This window comes from Psammomys obesus, unplaced genomic scaffold (assembly GCF_907164565.1).
Source record: "Psammomys obesus unplaced genomic scaffold, mPsaObe1.curated_primary_1811, whole genome shotgun sequence".
In the NCBI taxonomy this organism is placed as follows: Eukaryota; Metazoa; Chordata; class Mammalia; order Rodentia; family Muridae; genus Psammomys; species Psammomys obesus.
In genome coordinates this window covers 10,913,508-10,939,424 of record NW_026596120.1, presented here as the reverse complement: position 1 = coordinate 10,939,424, position 25,917 = coordinate 10,913,508, and the positions used below count along the sequence as shown (strand labels likewise).

The 25,917-nt window shown below is 38.3% G+C and overlaps 1 protein-coding gene across 1 annotated transcript in view; it reads left to right on the top strand.

The window, feature by feature from the left end:
- Positions 1 to 25,917, top strand: part of Ppp2r3a (protein phosphatase 2 regulatory subunit B''alpha) — a 135,269-nt gene that overhangs the window by 38,316 nt on the left and 71,036 nt on the right. The window contains exon 3 of the mRNA XM_055629741.1: positions 17,261 to 17,527. Within this exon, the coding sequence (XP_055485716.1) occupies positions 17,261 to 17,527 (267 nt within the window). The remainder of the gene's footprint in view (positions 1 to 17,260; positions 17,528 to 25,917) is intronic.

The following is a 25,917-nucleotide window of genomic DNA, read 5'->3' as shown; positions in this document are numbered from 1 at the left end:
GATAGATAGATAGATAGATAGATAGATAGATAGATAGATAGATAGATAGATAGATATTTTTAAATTTTTGCTTGGGGGCCAGCAAGACCACTCAGAGAGTCAAGGCACTTTTCATGCAGGCTTAGTTTAATATCTGGGGCCCGTATAACTCTACAAATTGTTTTCTGACACCTGTGCGTGTATGCTCACACAGACTCATTATGCACACATGTATACAATAATATATTTTTATTTTTAATGATTTTAACTTTTGTTTGTTTTTTTGAGACAAGCCTCATTATATAGCCTTAGTTGGCCTAGAACTCATAGATTCTGGCTGCCTCTGCCCCTGAGTGCTGCGATTACAGACTGTGCCACAACATCCAGCAAGATTTTATTTTAAATATTCATGTTAAGCATATGTGAGTACAGTGCCTGCAGAAGCCAAAAAAGACTATGCATCCCTTGGAGGTGGGGTTACAGGAAGTTGCAAGCTGCCCAGTGTGAATGCTGAGCACTAAACTAGGGTCCTCAGGGAAAGTGTATGCATTCTTAATTACTGAGCCATCTATCCAGCCCAATATATATTTTTTACAACTTCATTTGTTCTGGGCATTGTGGTTGAGTTCTGTAATCTCAGAATTAAGGATGTAGAAGCAGGAGAACCATGAATTCAAGGCTAATGTGAGTTTAAGACAATGGACATTGCACATGTAGATTTTACCTAGCAGTTTTCATAATTTCATAATTATTATTGTATTGAAAGAAAAGGAGCCTTTTATTGGATTTAAAGGGGGAAATGTTGGTATAATGTTCTTTTAAAATGTATACACCTTACCCTTATCATTCAAATGCTGATTTCTCCCCCCCTCCCCGGTTTCAATCCAGATATTACATTATGATACTCATTTTAAGCATCCTGTCTCAACTCTTGTGTAAACAGGCCAAAATAAAGCAACTAGACACAATGTTGAGCTGGGAGGAGCCAGAGGACAGGAAAGAGGGGAAGAGCTAGAGGGCAGGAAATGAGTGGGAGAAGAAAGGGTTAGAGGGCGAAAGGAGATCTAGAAGAACGGAGCTGGAGGAGAGATCTTGGAGGACATGGAGCATGAACCAGACCTAAGATTTCACAAAAAGCAAGTATAATGTGGGAAATCTAAATGTTAGGAAACTATGAGGGCTTGGAGGTTTAGGATGGAGTAACATATTGCCCAGCATTGTGTTCTAGGTTAACTAAAAAAAAAAGAAGAAGAAGAAGAAGACTGACTTGAACTAGAAAAACCCTGTCTAAAGAAGACAAAACTTAGGGAGATAGTTCAGTGATAGAGCACTTGCCTATCATGTGATACCCAACAGGAGTGCGGCACAGGGGAGATTATTTGACAAACATGAATTGCAATCAGGTAAATAACTTATACCTGGTACACATTTATGGCCTGGTGCACATTTTTAGTTGCCAGAAACATTAAAGTTTAAGACAAGATAGTACATACTTAGTTATTAAATGATGATTTTGCTCAGATATTCACTGAGCATTTATGGAAACTCTTATTTATTGATTCACTGAAGTTGATAATGTTAGTTTTGGAGAAAAAGGCCAACTCTGAGAGTTCCAAGGGACCTAGTCTAACCACTGCTCCCAAATCCAGTCCAAGAGATGACAGTGGTAAAGGTAGAAAGGAACTTTATAAAAGCACTGTGGCCATACCAGGAGAAAGAGGACAGTGTCTTCAGAGAGCTGACAGCTTTTAAATTTCTAGAAAAGGGAACGAAGGTAAAGGTTAAAAGTTTGCATAACTGAGGGTTTTCTTCATACGTTAACAAAGCAAGCAGTCTTGGGCAAAGCATGGTGGGGTTGATGGTTCTCTCTGGATGGTAAGTGATGCCTTTTGGTCACAAGGAAAGTTGCTATGGCCTGTGGAGGTAGTTCAGTTCTTCTCAAGAGATACTTACCTATCAGATCATTTCGTCCTGGAATACAACATGACTGCAAGAAAGAATGACAAGTCACAAAAAGCAAGATGGAATTTTTTCCTTTGGGTTTGGAGCCGAGATGGGAGACATCTGTCTAGATGCTACTTGAGTGGTCTAGTCTTAGTTATGCTTACTTGGGTGGGATAGGGTAGCAAATTCAGACATAGTCTTTAATGATCTAAGTATTTATGTGCCTAGTTGAGTAATAATTTGACCCAAATTTTAGGGTAGCAAAAGAAATAGGTGCAAAATAACACCAAGTTTTTAATCATTCTTTGTGTCATGCACACCCAAATAAAGAGCCAGTGATTTTAGCGAGCACAATCTCTAAGTTCTTATTATAATATCTTCAGTTAATTTGGGTCATTACTGGGAGAGAAACTGAATAAATTAATTACAAAAGTAAAAGTTTTCATATTCAAGGCACTGCTTTTGTGTTTAACATGTTATAAAGGACATAAAATACCTATGTAATAATTTCAGAATGCTAATGATTTAGAGCTGCAATTACTGTAAGCTAACTTAATGTAAGACATTTGGATATATTTTCTCAGTAATCTGCCTCCTAAGTGAAAAGGTCCACCTTCTCTGATGACCTATTATCATTTTTCACAACCACTATACGCAGAAGCTCTGACTGTGGCACCACATTTTGTGTGTTTATTAAGCTCTCTTTCTACCTTATCTCCTGTGGAAAACGGGAGAGAGCTAGCACACCCAATCTTGGCAGTAGGTCCCTGGTGACATTCTCAACCTAACTCGGCAGCCAGGCACTAAGTGAGCTTCTTGGGGTTTTGTCTTGTTTTGTTCACAGATGTGGACTGAAATTAAAATGTGATTTAAAATACCATCTTCCAGCATTCTTTTAAGTAAGTTCCAGTATCAAAAATTAGAATAAAAGGTGATGAGATTTCTGCTTTGATGACTTTCTGCAAGAGGCCATATTTTCTTGCTTGGTTGGTGGCTTGTCCTTCTCTTTTAATCTCCTGAATTATTTTAAGACAGTAATTAACTGCCTTTTTCTTTTTCTTTCTTTCCTTTCTTCTTTCCCTTTTTTCCTTTCTTTTCTTTCTTTCCTTCCTTTTTCTTTCTTTCTTTCTTTCTTTCCTTCCTTCCTTTCTTTCTCTCTCTTTCTTTTTTCCTTTCTTCCTTTCTTTCCTTTCTTCCTTTCCTTCCTTCCTCTTTCTTTCTTTCTTTCTTTCTTTCTTTCTTTCTTTCTTTCTTTCTTTCTCTTTCCTTTCTCTTTCCTTCCTTCTTTCTTTATCTCACTCTCTCTTTCCTTTCCTTCTTTCTTTCTCTCTCTTTTTTTCTTTTGGTTTTTTTCAAGACAGGATTTCTCTGTGTAGCCTTGGCTGTCCTGGACTCACTCTGTAGACCAGGAAGGTCTTGAAATTACAGAGGTCCACCTGCCTCTGGGATTAAAGTGCTGGAATTAAAGGTGTGCACCACCACAGCCAGGCCCCTTTTTCTATGAAAAGCTAGACAGTAAATATTTTCGACTTTGTATGTCATGGGATTAGTGTAACGGTACAAGTGTATGTGTGTGTGCCTGTACGGGTACACGGGAGTGCTTATGCACATATGCATGTGCTTAAGCAATCATTTGGAAATGTTATACTAGAGTCTGAAGAGATGATTCAGTTGGTAAGAGTATTTCCTGTGTAAGCATGAGGACCTCAGTTTGAGTCTTTAGCACCTACATAAAAAGTCTGTGTTGAGTACATGTCTATAAACACACTGTGGCACAGAGATCTGGGAAGCTCACTCACTAGCCCACCAGCCTAGCCAAATGGTGAGCTTAAAGTCTATGAGAGATCCTGTCTCAGGAGAATAAAGGGGGAAGAGTGATAAAGTAACACACATCTTCCTCTGACACATGCTCACATGGAAGCACACACCTGTATTGATGTGTACACACACATATGCCACACATATCACACACACACGTTAGCCTAATCTTAGAGCCAGAACTTCTAAAACAACAGGCCCTGAGGCAGATTAAGCCCATAAACTATAATTTGTCAGCTCTTCTTTTAAGCAAATAGAAGTGTGATGAGTTACATAAAAAGCACTTATTACCCACCACTTGCCTTGTCAGGCCTCAGTACTTTATAGTATTTGTTTCAGATTTTTACATTGGTGGTTTTGGGTTGTTTGGGTTATCAATTTTTGTTATTGTTTCTTAGTTTAGACACGGTCTGTCTTAACCACCTTCTGCTGTTCAGGCAGGCCTTGAACTTGCAGTCTTCTTACTAGCTTCCCAGACGGTCACAGCTAAAGGCCTGTCACCAGACTTGACTGTTTTATTGTTTTCACTAGCATCTTGATCTTTCAAAAATTATCTTAGATACAGTGAAAACTGTAAGATAGCCCTCCGCACTAGTTTCTCTTTTTTTCCAGAAGTTTCTACCATTCTGAATTGTTTACCTACTGCCGCAAGCTTTTATACAATACTTTTTTTCATGGTTTTTCTGTTGTTTTGCCTTATTGGTCTATTGTTTATGTTTTCTTGCATAGGCCAGCCAGTCTCTCTACTGATAAGCTACATTCCTAGCCCTTTTTTTGTCTTGTTTTGTTTTTTTCCAGACAGTCTTGCTGTGTTATCTCAAGCTGGTCTGGAACTTGTTCTGCTCATGTCTTAGTCTCCCAAATATTAAGATTATAAAAATGTTCCACCACAACTGGCTTATGATTTTTTTAAGAACAATTTTAAAATTATGTCCTTTTTGGTTTTGTTGTTGTTTTAAACAGCTAAAAAACTACCAGTTATTGAAAATATTTTAATTACTGTTCATGTAGGCAGTACTTTTGAATGACACTGATGATGACACATAAAAACAAGATTGACTTGACAGTATTACGTATCATTAATATTTTAATGTGTATTCAAAATAATTTCCCAAGAGTAAGCAGTATGTGTTAACCAGATAAAAATGAAATTCAAACTGCTGTTGTGAGAGAAGGCCAAAAAGAAAATGCTAAGAGATTGGCCTAGACCAAGGGTCAGCCGGTCCACATACTGCTACCATAAGAACACCTGCTCATCAAATGATCTGTGGCTGCGTTTGTGTTCTACCTGCTAATCTGAGCAGGTGTGATAGAGATCCCAAGGCCTGCAGTATTTATTTACTACATGGGCCTTTATAGAGATGGTTTGCTGACTCCCATCTAGATAGGATTTTACACTATATAGAGAGCGGAGTTTTGATAAGCCTCAGTGTTCTGCTTCGTTAAGTGCCTTGAAGTCCTGGAAGCATCATTAAAGATCAATAACAGAATGTACCTGTGGATTATGATTTCCAACTGGTGTACATTCGACATTTAAAAGGTAAATACAACTGGGTGTGGGGATGTGCTACTGTAGTCTCAGCAGCTTTAGAGGCTGAGAAACACTTTTATAAAGTAAATTTTTGCCCAGAGTAACCATGGGTAGCTGTTTTCCCTAATCTTCTCCCCTCCCAGCCCATCTATCAACTTTGTTCTTGTCTTTTTGGACAACTTTCTCACAGTATCACTCATTTCTCGTATAGTCATTAGTTAACACATGACACTTGCGGATATGCTTTGCTATGAAGCCTCTCTATGACAGGAAGTAACTTTGTAGGTTCAAGGATGGCTGATACATGCAAATGTGTGTGCAAGTGAGTCAAATATGGCTAAAAACCGCCCTTAGACCAGGGAAAGAGTGATCCAGCTATAGTCCCCAAAGGTTAAATAATTACGAATGAATGAATTACTGTGCTGAGACCATATTTTAATTGGAGGAAAATGGAATAACTTTTGTTGGAGGTTGGTCTGATCCGTGTTATGGCCTTTAAGATCTGGTTGTACCTATCTTTATTTTGTAAACCTGCCTAAGACATATCTGATTGGTTGGTTAAACAGCCTATACCCGGGCAGGGCAGAATGGGGTAGGCATGGCTAAGGTTCCCAGGCTTTTGGGGGATCAAGAGAGGATCATGGGAAACAGATGGAAGGGAGAGAGGAGAAGGAGGATGCCGTGATGTGTTAGTGTGGAGAAAAAAACATGTGCCTGAGAGAAAGGACTCCAATAATGGCATGAAAAGACCCACATGAAGAATATAAGCAAGTACCATGGGACCAAGGTAGTCCAGCTGAGGAGGATTAAAGTGGAGGCATTGGATGGGGGCTGGGAGATAGATGGTGAGGATATTGAGACAGTGTAAGTGACATCTGCCCGGCCTAAGGAAAATAAGGCAATTATAAGTCTAACAGGTGTCTGTGTTTATTATTTGTGATGGCAGGTTAAATAATACCACCTTGATAATCTTAACGCTAACAATAAACATTATATAGCCCTACAGCTTTTTCTTAATACAACAAATTTTATAAAAAAAATAAATATGAATACTAAAAAACTATACTCATGTTAGGCATGGTGGTGCATGCATTTAATCTCAGCACACAGGGAGGCAGAGGCAGGTGGATCTCTGTGAGTTCAAGGCCATCCTAGTCTACAAAGCAAGTACAGGGCAGCCAAGGCTTCACAGAGAAACCCTGTCTCAAAAAACCAAAATCAAAACAAAACAGAACTATACCCACTTAGGTAATAACTTCATCTCTCTCTCTCTCTCTCTCTCTCTCTCTCTCTCTCTCTCTCTGTGTGTGTGTGTGTGTGTGTGTGTGTGTGTGTGTGTGTGTGTTAAGAGGTGTGCATGTGCATGTGGAAGCCAGAGGTTAGCATCTGGTATCTTTTTCTATTTCTTTCCACCTTATTTTCAAGATGAGACCTCACAGAACCCAGAGCTCACTGATTAACTCACTAGCTGGCTAGTGAGTTTTGGGGATCCACCTTTCTCCACGTCCCCCTCCTAGCACTAGTGTGGTAGACACACCACCATGTCCAATGTCCAGCTTTTCTGTGGATGCTAGAGATCTAAGCTCAGGTCTTCATGTACTTTACTGACTGAGCTGTCTCCCCAGCCCCAATAAATCATGCCTTAATACGGTTTTATTGCTATCAGCACATGGCATTACAGTCATCTTGGGCCTCTTTAGCTTAATGGGGCAATAGCATATTAATTATAACTCAAAAGTTAAAAAATAAGCCCTAGCCTTCTTTTTATAAGCATTTTTAAATATTACTTTAATAATAAAGTGTCAAAACTGTAAATCTAATGAAATCTGACAACCTGAACTATAAATCTAATGAAACCTGAACTTGCCCAGATTAGAAAAGTACAGTTGGGCTCAGGAGGTTGCTCCGTGCTTGTCCAGTGTGTCCAGTCCTAGCACCAAAAGGAAAAATGGAGGGGAGAAGTACAGGTTATAATCTTAACTCTTCTTTAATAATTAGTTTTATAATCTGAAACTATTGTCAGCGTGTTGCCAAACACAGATTTCAGGAATGTGGTAAAGATTATTTACAGTTAGCACAATAGTTTTGTTTACTCACTACCCCTATATGCCAAAACCTAGATCAGCGCAGGCACTGAGTGAGCACTAGTGTCCTGGTTTGCTTTCTGTTGCTTTAATAAACACTAACTAAAACCAGCTGGGGAGGAAGGGTGTTTTTACATCTTATATGTTAGAATCCATCATCGAGGGAATCCAGGGAAGGAGTTCAAGCAGGAACCTAGAGGCAGGAACTGAAGCAGAATCCACAGAGGAATGTGGTTATTCAGGACTTGCTCAACCCACTTTGATTTTCAACCCAGAACCATCTACCCAAACGGGATTACCCACAGTGAGGCATTAATCAAGAAGATGCTCTACAGGCTTGCTTACAAGCCAATCTGATAGACGAAATTCTCAACTGAGAGTTCCTCATACCAAGTAACTCTAGTTCATGTGAAGTTGACAAAATCTAACCTGCACAGCTCAATAGATATTTGGGGATACTTATTAACAGTGTTCAACTTTTTTAGAGGCTTTGTATACCTCTTTAGTGTCTTAAATTCATCCTTATAATCCTTTTAGAAAAAGAATAATAAGCCAGGTGGTGGTGGCGTACACCTTTAATCCTGGCACAGGAGATGTGAGTTCGAAGCCAGCCTGGTCTACAAAGCGAGTCCAGGACCAAGGCTACACACAGAAACCCTGTCTTGAAAAACAAACAAACACACAAATAAATAAATAGGTGAGTGAGTGAATGAATGTAGTTTTTTTCAAGTACTTAAAAAGATTCTAGTATTCCATCCAGGCTTGAACCCCCAAAAGTCTTTCCTAATATGACCACCTACAGAATGTACATAAAGTACCTATATTGATTACAGGTAGTTATTTATTCTATACCTTAAACCTCCCTACTTCATAAGAATTGCAAGTCGGCTCTTCTGGAGGACCCAGGTTCAAACCCCAGCACCCAAAAGGTGGCTCACAACAGTCTGTAATTCCAAGATCTGACACTCACATAAACATACATGCAGGCAAAACATCGATGCACTTATAATAAAAGTAACTTCACTTAAAAAAAGAAAAGAATTGCAAGTCATATACAGACCTTTGCATCAAAGTTCTTCTTTTTCCTCTGAGATCCCCAGAAAACAATAATGACTTTAGGCCAAAGGTGGGGATGCAGTCTCTTCTCACAGATACTTGTAAAGATCACAGTGCTTTGACACCCGTATAGCTCCATCAGCTCATTTCACCAGTGTTTATTGTCATTAGTACATTCTTGAACACCAATTCCAGACTTCTGTTTTAACGCATGTGAATTTAACTTTTATTCTAAGCTCCTAAGATCATATTACCCCCTTCTGAGTATTTATGTGCAGTTAATGGTTGATGGATGAAGGAGAAACATTTTCCGAAGTGGTATAGTTGCTGATGATGTGCTCATACACCTAAAAACAAATCTTAAGCTGAATGTGGTGGTGCACACCTTTAATCCCAGCACTCTGTACATGGAGGCAGGAAGATCTCTCTTAGTTCAAGGCCAGCCTGGTCTACATAGTAAGTTCCAGGCCAGCCAGCTACACAGTGAGTCTCTGTGTCCAAAAAAAAAAAAGAAAGTCTTTTTAATAGTTGTCTCCTTTCTACTTTCTTCTTCCTTTTTTCCTTCCTTCCTTCCTTCGTCTGTTTAAAGTGTCAATGAAATGGAAATCTTCTGTTCCTTGATTGGTGATGGGGTTTTGTTTGGTTTGAGATAGGGACTCACTAGGTTACCCAGGCTTTGAACCTATATAGCATAGGCAGGCCTCAAACTTGTGGTCCTCTTGCTTCAGCCTCCTAGCAGCTGGAATAGCATTGTATGTGCTACCATGTCCAGGTTGGTTTCATGTTTAATTCTTTCAGAACAGCCAGCTTCCCTTTGTTAACCAACAGTATAGTGCTTATGTACCACAGCCTCCTCTCCACTACGCGGTGTCTTTCCTCTGGTGTCTTCTAAGCAAAATCCTTTGACCCATTCCCTATTGTCTTCCTACAATTGCTTCCAACACCACAACATGGATTCTCACAACTAAGCTGACTCCCCAGCCTTGCAGTATTGTGTCTCTATTGCTCAGATTTGTACAGTTTTTGTTGCATAGAGTAGCTCTCTCAACTGCCTTCCTAACTCGAAGTCCTTAGCTGATGTTATCTAGGTCTCTGTAACCATAGTCAGCTGAGGCTGGTGAGTATAAATTACTGTGTGTGCAGAATAAGGACTTGACTTATTTTGGCATAACATACTGTTGATAAGCAACAAACATTATTTGGTAGGTTTTTTTTTTTTTTGGTTGGTTGGTTGGTTGGTTTGGAGTGTGTGTGTGGGTGTCCTTTTCCAGTCCCAGGCCTTGTGCATTCTAGGGAAGCACACTAAGGCACAACTGTAGCCCCTAGTATAATATATTGCATATACAATACTGTTTGGCATTAATATGTAAATCAAAATAAGTGACTTAGTTTTTTACCCAATCTTCAAATTTTTTAAGCAACCTATTCTTAAACCATTGCCCAGAGCTGAATCTTTTCAGAGATAATTAAGGTTATATATCACTGTCTTCCCTTTCAAAGAGAGAAGGTCAGAGAATTATAAGATTTAGAAAATTGTTTTAAAAAACAATTCAGACTAAGCCTTACAAAATGAAGTCTATGAGAGGGGGTGTTTTGGGCCTCACATACAATTTTATTCCCCTTTTCCTTATTACCTTCCTTTGGTGCATATCTTGTCCCTCCAAACTTAGTACTGCTCTCCTGGGTTCCACAGAGCCTTTTATGACATAGGAAGGGAGCAGTGTTTTCTTGCTTGAGACACCAGAGGCTATCTCAAAAGAAATGCTTTATTTTTAGGGTCTTAGCAACAAGGACATCCTCTCTTGCCTATGCCTCTGCCAGGAACAAAGGCTCCACACAGGAATTTGTCACTCCACTTTTCTTGAGTGGTTCTTAACCTTCCTAATGCTGCAACCCTTTAATACAGTTCTTCATGTTGTGGTGACCCCCAACCATAAAATTATTTTTGTTGGTTACTTCATGACTAGTAGCCAACAATGTTACTACTGTTATGAATAGTAATATAAATGTCTGTGTTTTCAATGGTCTTAGGTTACCCTTGTGAAAAAGTCATTTGACCCCTGAGGGGGTCATGACCCACAGGTTGAGAACCACGGCTCTAGAACAAGCACTTTGGGGCAAGACAGATAATCTTTCCGAATGTGAGATCATCTCTCTTGATACATTATTTATAGTAGCCCAAAAGTAGAAACAGCCCAGATGTCCAAACAATGGGCTGTTCTTTAACCATAAAAAGAAACAAAGGACTGGTACATGCTACTACATGGGAGGCCTTGAAACACGTAAGGTGAAAGAAGCCAGTCACAAAATTATCTTCCATTCTAGAGGACTGGCTCACAGGAAAGGAACCCCAGTGCTGGCAACCAGATCTCAAATAACAAACTCAGTCGGCCTCACAACAAAAGCGCTAGTTAGTCTCTAGTGTGATTGTTGTCGTGTGCACAGAGTGCACACAGTACAGATAGGACTACCTGTGTCTCAGACAGGATATTCAGGGTGAGCAAAGAAAGGAGATCATAGAGCCCCGTGATGTCTGCAGTAAAGTTCGCGTATACTTGATCTTTCCCAATCAAGACGAGTCCACTCTAAAAACGTGTTCTTAGGTGCTGTATCCCAGCTGCACTCCTTGTAAGTCAGATTCTCAAATCTTTACTGAGACCAAGCAGCTGTAATTCTATGCAAACACAAAGAAATAAGTAAAACTCAAATAATACCTTCATGCTGGTCTCTCTCTGTCACTAACTTATTGCCACAACCAGCTCTTTTCTACACCCTTAATGGCCCCGACCTTGTGTCCTTTGATTTTTCTTTCTTTTGTCTTTTTTTTTTTTTTTTTTTTTTTTTGGAAAACAGTTTTATAAATGAAAACTTGGAACTTACTTCATCATCAGAGAACATACAGAAATGTTTTCTCAAGAACAACAGAGTAACTTTTCCTTGGGAGCTTTAAGCTGTATTTGCCTTTTGGTGGGGGCGGGGGTAAAGGGTAGGTGGTGGGTCTCATCATGTAGACCTGCCTGACCCAGAACTCATAGAGGCATGCCTCGGCCTCGCCACGTACTGAGTTGAGAGGCATTCGACACCACATTTAACCAGCATTTGGGCTTTTAGCCATTGCTCTGACCTTAAAACTTCAGAAATATACAAGAAGTCAATGAAATATGTAAAGATTTCTTATCTTTTTTTAAAAATTCATTATTGTCCTACACAGCAGAGAGAGAGAGAACTAAAAAGCTACTTCATTATCATCTCTGTCTTCACATCCAACACAGCCTCTGGCACATAGTGATCATAAAAATATTTGAATGAGTGAATGACTTATAATTGAACTTGCCCAAGAGAGTTTAGATACCACTGACTAATAATTAGATCATAAAATTTTACAAATATTAGCTCTTTCACTTGAATATGATTAAGTGTGATAGTCAGTAGAGAAGTATATACTATATCTACATATGGAAATTTATATCTTAAATATTTTAATTTTTACATTTATTATTGTAAATGTGTAATGTATATACATTTTTAGATTTTTCTTTATATATTTTATAATTTCTAGAAGTAAAAAATAAATCCTGATTGGTGAGATTAATTGAAAATAAATAGTGAAATATAAATATGCATGAGAGAATACTTTGATAATTTATTTATAAATATTAAATTGAGGACAATATTTAATATGTGGTAAAATGATGAGATATTTTTTATTTTTCTAAAATTCCTCAAAGGAGAAAGTCTTATACGCTCAGAATGTACCGCTATTCCTTTTGATTATCTCTGTGCCCTTCTTTGGTAAACACTGCGTTCATTCATATGTATCTGATGTTTCTCTGTTAGGATGTTAAGTTTCACTTTCCTAAAAACACTTTTGATGATAAATTTTCAAACTATATTCATAATCACTTTAAAAATTATGTTTTTAAAACCAACAAATATTTTTGTGAATTCTCATTTGAAATTTTCTAAATTTTATTTCTGTCATATTTTGAGTGGAGAGATTTAGGGGTATGGAATGAATAATTGCTTCTCCTTCACATAATAAATAAAAAGTTACACTTGAAATAATACTTTGAAATGTGAAGTTTAATTTTTTTGTTTTGTGAAAACAATATCAAGTAGCAAAAGACAAAAATGCTTCACATGTTCTTTTTTCATTCTGGTCTGGGGTGAAGTATGTGAATCAGCACCACCGTTCTGAGTTTCAGAAGTTAGCATTATCTGAGAAGTTGCTATTTTTAGGTCCAACTGTAATGTTTCTAATTGTAGTGCTCAGAGTAGTGGGTGCTTTCTTTCCCAGAAGGCTTTGCATTCTCAACATGCACAGGTCAATTTCACATAACGCTACGGACAAGAAGCAGTAGGCCCTTTTGCAGGCTGTTTCTAACTGGAATATTATGAGCAGACATTGGGAGTCACAGGCTGTATTTGGGAACCAGCTGCATGTCAGGACAAGCATGGATTGTGGTCCCAGGAGGCTGAGAGAACACAATGATTAAACGTACTCTATTTGGGAGATAAGAAGAAAAGAGTATCTTTCTACTGACAAGATTGACACTGTCTTCGGAAGTGCGCTGACGGCTTGGAAAGTAACACTCACTTTCCAAAGATGATGATCAAGGAAACGACTTTGCGAAGGGACCCGGATTTAAGGGGAGAATTAGCTTTCCTAGCAAGGGGCTGTGATTTTGTTCTCCCATCTCGGTTTAAGAAGCGGCTGAAGTCATTTCAGCAGTCACAGGTTTGAAACTTGGGAGTTTCTTTTAAATATTTTAATTACTAACAAAACTACCCAGTAAACTAACACACAGATAATTTTATTACTCACTTGTATCTTGATATTAGGTCAAGGAATTTATCTGTATTCTCTATTCAGCTATTTGCAGAAAGCTATTTGTAGAGGAATTCCAGCAGGTTTAAAAATAGAGCTTCTGGGCCTGGAGTACAGTACTCACATTTTTATCCTGTAGGGAGGGAATCCTGTTTTGCAGACAATAAATACTACTTAATACTAGGAAATTCCTTATTTGTGAATTTAAATCAGTAGATTTTATTAAGATACAGCTATAATGAATATTTGTCTAAAAGAATATGGATCCTGATAATGCTTATAAAAACAGAGTATTTTCCTTTATTTATTAGTGTGTTGCATGATGTGTATGAGCATACATGCCATAATACACATTTAGACATTAGAGAAGAACTTTATAAAGTCAGTTCTTTCTTCCACCTTTATGTAAGCCCTGGGGATTAAACTCTGGCCACCAGGCTTGTGTGGCAAGTGCCTTTATCCACTGAACCATATCGCAGCTCCCAAAGATATTTTTATAGAGAGACAACTGTTTGTGCCTGCATACTGTGGGTGTGTAGATAATGGAGCCTAGCAGTTTCTCCTAAATTTTAAACAAATGCCTTCCCCTAGCAAGCCCATACTGAATGCTATGACTGCAGAGTCTCTGCTTCATTGCTGACAATCTTGGGCCCAGTGTCTCTCTTGCCACACAAGTTGCCTAACATGGAGTACAGTACAAATCAAGGACTACACAAATGCCAACCGTCCAAGTTCCAGCAAGGAACCATAATTTTATAGTTATTCTGACTCAGAAAAACTTCAGATTTGGGGGTTGAGGTATGTGACTTTCTTTTTACTTTCTGCATGTCAGAATGGCCAAATATTGGAAATATTATAGTAACAATATCAGTGACTGTTCAGAATGACTAAGTAATGTACTGATGCTAAAAAACTGAAGTAGAGAATTGAGATACTTTTTCCAACTTATTCTTTTTTTTTTTTCTAGTCCTATATTGGACCAAAACAGCTTTCCTAAAAATAAAGATATGTCAAACTGATTTGCCAGCAAATCAGGCAAAACTTGAAAGTTTTTTAAATCCATGTTCATAAAGTCAGTTTTATTATATTACTTTAAGGTTTAAATTATGTGTCTTTTAGTAACACCATTGCAAGTAAATTAATAGAGCTGAGAGTTCAAAATAAATGTATTCTTTTTGTTTTCTTTATTAACCAATGAATTAATAAATACTTTATTAGTCAGTTCTTTCACATTAAGAAGTATACACACAAGAGCATAGTAGGTCATCAGAAGTTTGCCCGCTCAGTTAACTTTGGCCCCCAGTATTTGTTCTGGATGTTGTTCCTCTGTTGTACAAATGCACAGTTAACATTGAAGGTCTTGCTCTAGACCTCAGCATGTGTCTGTACCCACTAGCACCAGTGGTCTTAATTCTAATTCCATAATTGCTCTGAAATTAAACCTAGCTTCCCTGGATATCATAGTATTGAAAACATTTTCAAGAAACTGGATTTTGATGATTGTATACTTACAGTCTCACAAACTTCCTTCTGCAGAAAATAATAAAATAGATGTCATACTAATATACGAGATCTAAGTAGTGCCTCTGAAGATCTGCCCTATTTCAGAATTTTAAGAATGCTCTATGGTGCTGCTGACTCATACAACTGTGTAATGATAGTTGCAGATTTAGTATTAAAGCAAAGAGATGTTTATTCAGACTAGATTATCACTTCGCTAAATCAAGAGAGGTTTATAAACTTTGGATTGCTTTACAAGTGGACATGATTATTATTGAATCTAAAGGACTGAGCCAAATTCTGCATTGTTTATAATCTTTTGAGAACCCCACTGTTTGGCTTTGTCACTCATTGCCTTTCACAAGGACAAATTTGTGCTCAACACTGTTTGGAATATTTTATCTATGTTGCAATCTATTATTTCCGTAATTCCCCACAATCTTCAAAAGAATGGAGATTGTGATTTCTGTTTATTACTGAAATTCTAAAAGATTAAGTATCTCTCCTGAGGTCACAGGCTAGTAATCCTGTTCACTGTTTACTCTTGTTTTTTTTTTAAATGATTTATTTACTTTTATTTTATATACATTAGTGTAAAGATGTCAGATCTGTGAAGTTACAGACAGTTGTGAGCTGCCATGTGGGTGCTGGGAATTGAACCCGGGTCCTTTGGAAGAGCAGACAGTGCTCTTAACCACTGAGCCATCTCTCCAGCCCCTACTCTTGTATTTTTATGTTCATTGGGCCTCATTCTCTTCTCTGTTATTCCTTCCTAGGCTGTGGCTTTATGTGGGATCACTGGTCAAGCATTAGGAATAGCAGGGCAATTTTCAAAAGAAAGAACATTTGAATAATACTTTGTGTTCACAGTAAATTAAAAACGAAACAAAACAAAAACTTTGGTAGGTCTGAGGAGGAAGCTCAGTGGCAGAGAACCTGCCTACCATCCACCAGTAGTAGGTGAGACTTCTAGAGTAACTCCCCACACAAAACCTAACTATTCAATAACTAGGTCTGTCTTTCCTGCTTTATGTAGTATCTAATACATTGCAATGCTCATGACCAAGGTCATCCTTGACCATCTAGTGAGAGGTCAAAGCCTGCCTAGGCTACATTTGAGACTTTATATCAAAAAAAAAAAAAAAGTAAAACAAACTCTTACCTGAGTGATGATATACCTCCCTTGACATTTTCCTCCACCCTGAGTATATCAAGCTCTCTAATGCCTCAGCATGCCCCTTTTCACTGTCCCTTCAAATGTCCCATGAAGCAACTGCATCAAGTGCTTTGGGGAAAGGAAAGATGTGAGTTATAAATTAACATTTAATTAACTGTAAAGACTGTTTGGTGATGATGAAATTAGTGACCATCATTCTTCCCTATTAGAGCATACCAAAAGTGAGTTAAGTGTATATCTCAGTGAAGACAGCCTGCTATCTTAGGGGAGGGGGCAAACAAACAGGCCAGACATTTTTTTTTAAGTGTTTGTCAAGTGTTGACAGTAATTCTGGTTTGACAAAGTCAAACTAGAAAAGAAATTTAAAATATCTCATATCCCAAATACATTTCAGTATGTATATTTTCTTTTTTAAGAAGGAGTCTCATGAAGCCCAGGCTGGCCTCCAACTTGCTATATAGCAGAGGATGACCCTTAGCTCCTGACCTGCCTACCTTCTAAATTCTGGAACTACAAGCTTGTACCCTGGTTTTATATAGCCCTGGGTATTGAGCGCACTGTGAATGGTAGTCAGGCACACTAGCCACTGAGAGCTACCTCCCTAGCCCCTAAATGTATACATTTTGGAAAGCAGCTATGGTCACCTATACCACCAATACAGATATTAGATGTATATTTTTAAAGAATTTATTATTTCTTCCATTTGGAGGAGGGGCAGAAATTCACACAAAGACCAAGAACCTAACTAGTAAAATTTCAAAAGACTAATATATACCTTAACCTCTGCTTAAACCAAAGCCACCTTTGCTGGTTCCTGGTTAACTTATTCTGTGTCTGTACCCAGCTGTACCGCAAGTGGTTTTAAGAGGCCAAAGGTAAAAGGTTTTTTTTTTTTCCCTTTTCTCTGTGAAGTTGCTACTGTTTGTTTATTTGCCTGTTTGATGTATATGTGAAACAATATTCAACAATAAACTAGAATTTTGTTACATACTCTGACAACAACAGAAAGAGAATATGCTTTCATGTCTCTATCAGCTGATACTGTTCCAGCTGATATTGCTCTTTGATTATCTTGAAATACTTGCCAGCTGATAGATGGAAATTTTTACTTCAGGGTTTTTAAACTATAAATTATGTGATCAAATATTGACAAATAGTGTTAGTTTACTGAATATGGAAAACATACCCTAGAAACATGCTTACTGCCCTCTAGAATACTCTAAAGTAAGCCCTTGATCTGTCTCTAGTTGAAGTTTTTTGTATTTACATACAACTTCTTATTGCTGTTGAGAAATATATAGTGTTTAGAGCTTCTGTATCTTATAATCACATTTTTCTTCCAGATCCAAAATAAACCAGAGAAGAAACCTGCAACACCACTTTCGCCTGCAGCCACCGTTCCAAGCAGCCCCCAGCCTGTCTCCCCTGTTCCTTGTGTGAATGATGTTGTGAATACACCATTGTCCATAAACATTCCACAGTTCTACTTTCCTGAAGGACTCCCAGACACCTGCAGTAACCATGAACAGGTCCTAAGCAGAATTGAAGCCGCCTTCATGGATGTTGAAGATCAGAAAGCAGATATTTATGAAATGGGGAAAATTGCAAAGGTAATAGAACTATGGAATAAATCTCCTTTTGCCAGCACTATCAGTATTCTCTCTCTTCACCGCCCCTTTGCTCCAGCTTTAAGCACAGGTTTTGATTTTGGTCTTCTTTTATGATGAAAAGTATTTGATCCTAATACATCTCTTTTTGTTTTGTTTTGGGGTTTTTTTGTTTTTTAATATTTTTATTTTAATTTTTATAAACTACACTTTATTTACTTTGTATCCCCCCATAAACCTCTCTCTCCTCCCTTCCCAATCCTACCCTCCCTCCCCTTCTCCATGCATGCTCCTCCCCAAGTCCACTGATAGAGGAGGTCTTCTTCTCCTTCCTTCTGATCCTAGTCTGTCAGATCTCATCAGGAGTGACTGCATTGTCTTCCTCTGTGGCCTGGTAAGGCTGCTCCCCCATCAGGGTGAGGTGATTAAAGAGCAGGCCAATCAGTTCATGTCAGAGGCAGTCCCTGTGCCCCATTACTATGGAACCCACTGGGACATTGAACTGCCTTGGGCTACATCTGTGCAGGGGTTCTAGGTTATCTCCATGCATGGTACTTGGTTGGAGTATCAGTCTCAGGAAAGACCCCTGTGCTCAGATTTTTTTGGTTCTGTTGCTCTCCTTGTGGAGTTCCTGTCCTCTCCAGATCATACTATTTCCCACTTCTTTCATAAGATTCCATGCACTCTGCCCAACAGTTGGCCATAAGTTTCAGCATCTGCTTTGATAGTCTGCAGGGCAGAGCCTTTCAGAGACCCTCTGTGGCAAGCTCCTAACTTGTTTCCTGTTTTCTTCTTCTTCTGATGTCCATCTTCTTTGCCTTTCAGGATGGGGATTGAACATTTTAGCCAGAGTCCTCCCTCTTGATTAGTTTCTTTAGTTGTACAGATTTTAGTAGGTTTATCCTATATTATATGTCTATATGAGTGAGTATATACCATGTGTGTCTTTCTGCTTCTAGGATAGCTCACTCAGGATCATCTTTTCCAGATCCCACCATTTACCTGCAAATTTCATGATTTCCTTGTTTTTCATTGCTGAATAATATTCCATTGTGTAGATGTACCACAATTTCTGTATCTATTCCTCAACTGAGGGGCATCTGGGTTATTTCCAGCTTCTGGCTATTACGAATAAAGCTGCTACAAACATGGTTGAGCAAATATCCTTATGGTGTACATGGGCCTCTTTTGGATATATGCCTAGGAGTGGTATAGCTGGATCTTGAGGAAGCGCTATTCCTTGTCATTTGAGAAAGCTCCAGATTGATTTCCAGAGTGGTTGTACCAGTTTACATTCCCACCAGCAGTGGAGGAGGGTTCCCCTTTCTCCCCAACCTCTCCAGCATGTGTTGTCACTTGAGGTTTTGATCTTGGCCATTCTGATGGGTGTAAGGTGAAATCTCAGGGTCGTTTTGATTTGCATTTCCCTGATGGCTAATGATGTTGAACATTTCTTTAAGTGTTTCTCTGCCATTCCATATTCCTCTATCGAGACTTCTCTGTTTAGCTCTGTTCCCCATTTTTTAATTGGATTACTTGATTTGTTGCTTTTCACAAAACTAAAGTCCAAGTGGATCAAAGACCCAACATAAAACCAGACACATAAAATCAGTTAGAAGAAAAAGTGGGGAAGAGCCTTGAACTCATTGGCACAGGAGACAACTGAACAGGACACCAACAGCACAGGCTCTAAGAGCAACAATCAGTAAATGGGACCTCATAAAACTGAAAAGCTTCTGTAAAGCGAAGGACATTGTCATCAAAACAAAATGACAGCCTACAGATTGGGAAAGGATCTTCACCAACCCTCTGACAGAGGGCTAATCTCCAGTATATATAAAGAACTAAACAAGTTGAAAAGCAACAAATCAAGTAATCCAGCTAATACATCTCTTAACAGTGCTCCTCCTCTTCTTCCTCCCCATCCTTCTCCTCCTTCTTTTTAACCATAGCTGACTTTGAATTCACTTTGTAGACTGGAATTTAGCAGTGTTTCCAGGCTGTGTACTTTAAAAGGTTATAGTGGCCTGAGAGCCACATGGAAGCAAGTAGGAGATCGAAGAATGCCTGAGACCCCGCGTACACTTCCACTTAGGAGGAATAATTATTTTTAATTTGAACAGTTTTATTGTTTGAGATAAAGAACTACCTTCTCTTTGTATTTCAGTGTCTCCCAAGTAAGGCCCTACAGAAACTCTAAAACAGCCTAATACCTGTCTGTTTTATGAGCCTAACTCTCTGACCTGCTCACAAGTGTAGGTACATTTCAGTCTCCTGCCTCCCCTTTGCGATGGATTTCCACTGCGCCCAACCTGCCTAGCATCTACTAAAGACCTCCCTTTCATCCTTGCAAAAGTGCACTAATAATCATGCCCCACCCTCTTCCCTAACTGGCAGTACTGAGCTTCTTTTGTTGCTCTTAAGTGGATCACAACTAGAGTGATTTGAAGAAACTAAAAAGTTTTTGGGTTTTTTTTTTTCTTATTCTTTCATTACCCTCTCCCCATGTTAGAACTTACTTGATATTTTTTAGATGTTTCTAACAAAAATCTCTACTCCAGAAACAAGAGTTTACCTGTCTTCACTGTTTTACCTTGCAGAAATTAGTTCCACAAGACTTACTAAAAGTCATAGAATGAGTTCATGTAAGGAAACAATTCCTCTAACTTCTAACATAATGTTGTTTGTATGTGCATTATGTCAATGAACATACATCAAATAAGCCAATCTTGGATAAACAGCCATCTAAATTAGAGGTTCTCTTTTTAGGGTATTGGGTTTCCTTACCCAATTCCCTGAGAAACAGCTATTGTGTTAGATGATAGACTGAATGAAGATGATAAGTTCTTTGACTATGCTAAAGCTACAGAACTAAATATAAAATACAAAATTTAGCTAGGATAAGTTAAAATCTGCATTTGCAAGTAATTTGTAAAAACCAAAACTCCAGAAACCAGGGGAAGCATCTATAAAGAAATTTCTTTATAGATATAAATATAATTTATATACATATTTCTTTATAATATATGTACCTATTTCTTAAGTAGGAACAGTTTATGAAGGAGTTAGAAGCACTACAGATGCTAACCAGAAAAAAAAAAGAAAGAAAGAAACCAAGTCCTGAAATAGGTTCCAGAAACTACCACCAGGTAAGTTAGAAGCAGCCAGAAAATGGTTGCCAGATTAAAGCTAAGAACATTTTTATAGACATTGGAAAAGAAAAGCACTGTGACAAAGGACAGTGCAAAGTAGGGATAGTTTTAAGGTAGAAAGGTCATCTGGATTACTAGGCTAACTGTCAAAAAAGTTTTTAAATAAACAAGGCTGGTTTGTGATAAACACACACACTGGTCTTTATAATTAAGTTTGTTAGAATATCTTGGAATTTTTTATCAGATGTTGATGGTACATGTCAAATGCGTATTTCTTAAGTAGGAACAATTTATGCCCACTGGAATGCTTCCAATGGGCAAATAAAGCTAAACTGTTTCAGATATGCAGCTGGGTCCTCTGTGTCTAGAGAGCTCTATGGTGGTTTGAATGAGATGGTTCCCATAGTCGTGGGCATTTGGATACTTAGCCCCCAGTTGAAGAAGGTGTTTGGAAGATTCAGGAGATGTGTGTCAGGATGGAGTATGTCATTGGAGGTGAGCTTTGAGAATATAAACCCTGTCATTTTCTAGTTCACTCTCTCCGCTTCTGCTTGAGGTTCAAGATAGACACTCTCAGCTTGCTCCCTGAGCCACCATGCTTCCACTCTGCCATAATGGACTCATTCCTCTGGAACCTTAAGCCTAAATAAACTTTTCTGTGAGTAGCCCTGGTTGTGGCATTTTATATCACAGTGCCAGAAAGTAACAAATACAAAAGTCCATCCCAGAAATGAGTCCCTCATGGCCACAATCCTGTAGCTTATCCTGGCTTGAATAAAGATTTCTGGACTAATCCTCTTCTGAATATTACCAGCTCCCTGACTGAGGAGCATGTTGACGCTGTTCCACACAGCCTTCTCCTTTAGTAGCACTGTCCTGCTCCCTGGACAGGCATCCTGCCAGCCCTGTACAGACTCAGTGAGAGGGAAGTAGAGTAATGCCTAACATCCCATAACATCATCAGAGGCCATGTAGACAGAGTAGAGTGAAGACAGGGAAGGGTCCTTTGGTGTTGGGAACCAAAGAAAGGACTCCACAAGTTATATGATGTGACTATCAGTCCATATGTGGTATCATGTATACTTACCTGTATTAAAGCCAGGCATGTGGATGAGTTTTAAAAATAAGGCTGTTTTCTTTTGATAAGTATTTGTTTAACTGTTTACTGTTTATGCTAACAATCATATGGCACAGTAGCCATTTTACACATGTATTATTAGATTCATTTGATGATAGCCCCAAATTCCATTTTTAGAGGCCAAATCTGTTAACTGCTCTAAGACATTAACTGTCAGCTTAGACAGCAAGATATGCTGAAATGAAGGTATGTGTGTGTATGTATGTGTGTGTGTGTGTGTGTGTGTGTATATATATATATATATATATATTTACTTCAAAAGTTATTTTGAGCCAGACATTATAACACATGCCTGTGATCCCATTATAGTGAGACAGTCTTGACTTCAAGTCCAATGTGAGCTGTAAAGCAAAACTCTCAAAAATCAAAGTCATAATTGTGTTCATTTGTTTTGCTGACATTTTGTTGTTGTTGTTGTTGAGACCTCTATAGGACAAGCTGTACTTAAACTTGTTTGGTTTTTATGCTGTATCAGGTATTTATATTAAACTTTGCCTCTTTATTAATATTTACTTAGTTTGTTGTGCATGTGTGTCCACAGAGGCCAGAAGAGGGAGAGCATCAGATTTACCACAGCTAGATTTACAGGTGGTCGTAAGCCACCTGATGTGAGTGCTGGGAACCAAATGTATCCTCTGCAAGAGCAGTATGTTCCTTAGCCACCTATCTAGCCCTGCCTCTTCATTCTTAAAACCACTTATTTTAAAAATTTGTTTGTATCTTTCAGCCACCCCCTTTTATTTAACCTAGCTTTTCCTTGGCTTCTGTTTCTTGGCACGTAACTAAATTGTGTTTATCTTCAGCATTCTTTACTAAGTGTCTTTTCTTGCCGTGAGGCAGTCAACTGTGCCTCTAGCCCTTACTGCCCATTGTCATACAGCAGGTTAGTGTAGGACAGGGAGAAGAGAGGCTGCCATTAAGGAACAGGGAGGGAGGAGATTGTCAGGGCAGTAAATGAATGTTTATGGATTCTTGCAGTTTATAAAAATGTTTGGGAAACCAGCTTATGTTTGTAACCCCCTCTTAGTGGCGCTTAAGTGTAGCTATAAAGATTGGAGTCAGATTTTTAAGTGCATAGAAAACCGTATTTATGAAATCAGCATCTGTTGGTATAGTTTAGCCTGTTCATCTTAGACCTCACACAGCTACAAACAACTTAATGTCTATTAATGTCTGGTTAAATTTTTAGTGTGTACTTTATAATTTTTTTTTACATATCTTCAAGTGATGATAGCAAAAAAAATAAATAGAAAATAAACCTACCAAGGTAGTGTAGATATAGAAACTGAACAACAGAAAGAAAAGCATCTATCAGATAATGACAGGGACTCTGGTATGAAACTGCAGAAAAGAATCAAACTCTCATCTGGGTCATGCAAAGCCCTTGGGCTTCTCTCTCCTGGGGGGTGTGGCACCCTCTGAACCAAGTGTGCCTTGTGCCTTCTAGGGGAGCACCTTTGTACTTAAGTTTCTTCTTCTACAAAGTAGGATAAAAAAATAAAATACCTACTCTCTTCTGAATGAGAAATCATGTGAGCACCCAATAAAATAACAGCCTTGAGAACACTTTAAAATATTGAAAAAACATGACAGATATTAAATAATCTTCTGTGTATATCAGAAGAACCTGTTTTAGATTCTTATTGTTGTTAGGACATTCTTAGATCAAATTATAAGAGTTAGTGAAGTTTTCTGTTCTCAAATTATTTTAATTACCATATTCTTACTTTTGCTTATTCTGAAACTATTTTACGTAAATATATTTTCCGTATCACTTGTCACCCATTTTCTTCCTTTAAAAAAGAAAAAGTATCACACTGGTTTACTCTTTCTTGTGTTACTAAAAACCCTGTAAGAAGCACTCAGATTTATGTAACTTACTTTCCAAATCCTTACTGATCTCTGTCTCTCTTTACCCTAATTCATTTACTTCCAGTAAATGTAATCAACCGTGTGCTGTGTGTTTCTTTAAAATAGTCATAGTATAGGTCCCCAGCCCTTGCCATCATTACTTTTCCTGGTTTTTTTTTTTTTTTCTTCCTTTGCTGTTGTCTGCTAGGGCCTGATATCCTTATGCTGCCTGACACTTGGATACTTAGGTACTGTGAGAAAAAGATGACCTTTTCTAATCTATTTCAAAGCATTTTCATTATTATATTTTATCTTCGGGGTTTTGCCTTTGAATCATAATGAGTTCGTGTATTCATGTCTTGCTGACTTATACTACTTCTTATGAACTGACATACCTGCACTTTAACAGCAGTCAGAGAGAGAAAGAAAAAAGACTATTTTTCTCCCTTCACTTACAGACAGGACTTTTTCATGCCTTTCTGCATCATTATTTTCCACTAGTAATTTTTTTTTCTAGTCTGTGGGGTTTCTTTTTAATTCTTTTTCATGCAATATTTTAATCTTGTTTTTCCTCTCTTATAACTCCTCCCATATCCCAGCCCCCCACACTTTATGTGCTCTGTCTCAAATAAACACACGCATACACATGCACACACACACACCAAAACTCAAAACAAACAACCAAAAGACCAATAAGACAAAATGCCAAAAGGAAACAAAAGGTCCACCACAAAAACAATGGAGTTCGTGTGCGTTGGCCAACTACGGTAGGTGGAGGGCTTGTCCTGGAGTGTGGTTGACATACTCATTGGTATTGGAGAAAATGATTTTCCATTTGCCATCAGCTATCAATTGCAAATACGTTGTTGGTTAGGGGTGGGACCCTGTGTCTACCTACCCGTCTCAGTACCGGGACTTCATGTGTCTTGGACGGGTGTGGGTTGGACGGGTGTGGGTCTCACGTGGTGTGCTGCCACAGTCTCTGTGAGTTTATACGAGCATCACTCCTTTTGTATCTGAAGGCCCTGTTTCCTTGAAGTCACCCAATACTTCTAGCTCTTAAAGTCTTCTGTTCCCTCCTCTACGTAGATCCCTGAGTCTTCAGAGGAGGGCTTTCATAAAGACATCCCATTTAAAACTGAGTGCTCCAAAGTCACTCACTGTCTGCACATTGTCCACTAGTGTTAGTTCTCACTACTGCAAGAAGCTTCTCTGATGATGGTTGAGTGATGCACTGATCTACGGGCATAGCAGTATGTCATTAGGAATCATTTTATTAATGTGTTTTTTTTAGCAAAATAATAGCTGGAAAAATCTTGACCTCTTCTAATTCTGAAAAATTCGTGATTGATTCAAGTGGTTAGAGTTTCAAATTTTTTGGAAAGCCACTTCTATCGTGGCTTTCTTTTTCTGTTGCTGTAAAATGTTCTGATAAAAAAACAACAACAACAACAACAACTTGGGAAACCACCACACTAATTCCAAGAAACTCTAAAGTCCATTCTGCTTATGAAATAAACTTCATTGTTCCTGGAGGCAGCAGTCTCTTATTTCTGCATGTTATGTTTTTACCACATCTTCATCTCTAGCATGAACTAGGAACTGTCTTTGGCTCTCCCAGAATAATGTCCAACTAGGTACTCCTCAGACTCCTCCAGGGGTTCTTCAGTACAGTTTCATACCAGGAGGAACTTCTCCTAAACCAAAGGTAGTCTACCTCCAAAGGAAAATCTTCCCTCTGCAGGACAGTGATGTACAATCAAAGCATCTTTTATCTTTTAACAAGAGGTGATCCTCCTTCTCAGAGTTCTAGAATAGAAACATGCTCTCCATATGTGTACAATTTTCTCTACAATTAGATTTTCTCTGCAAATATTTATGTGTTATTGGAGATAAATTTTCCCTTTAAGGAAAATTTGTCAGTTTATTAAGAACTCTTTCTTACAAGAGTAATTGGGTACTGTTTAAGAATTTTTAATTAAAAAGCAAAACGTTTATTAAGGAGAGGAAAAGCTGGTGCTTTTAGGGCCTTGGAGTTTATTCTAATTTCTTACTAAAACTTTTATAATGCATAGTTACTTGTGATCTTCTAATTTTAAATAAATGATAGCATTTTGTTTCTTACCTTTCATCTTTTACTTGATTTATAACCACTTAAATAGATTTGATAGCTGTTACCTTGCACAGCCTGGAGGATATCAAATCGTGTGTGTGTGTGTGTGTGTGTGTGTGTGTGTGTGTGTGTGTGTGTG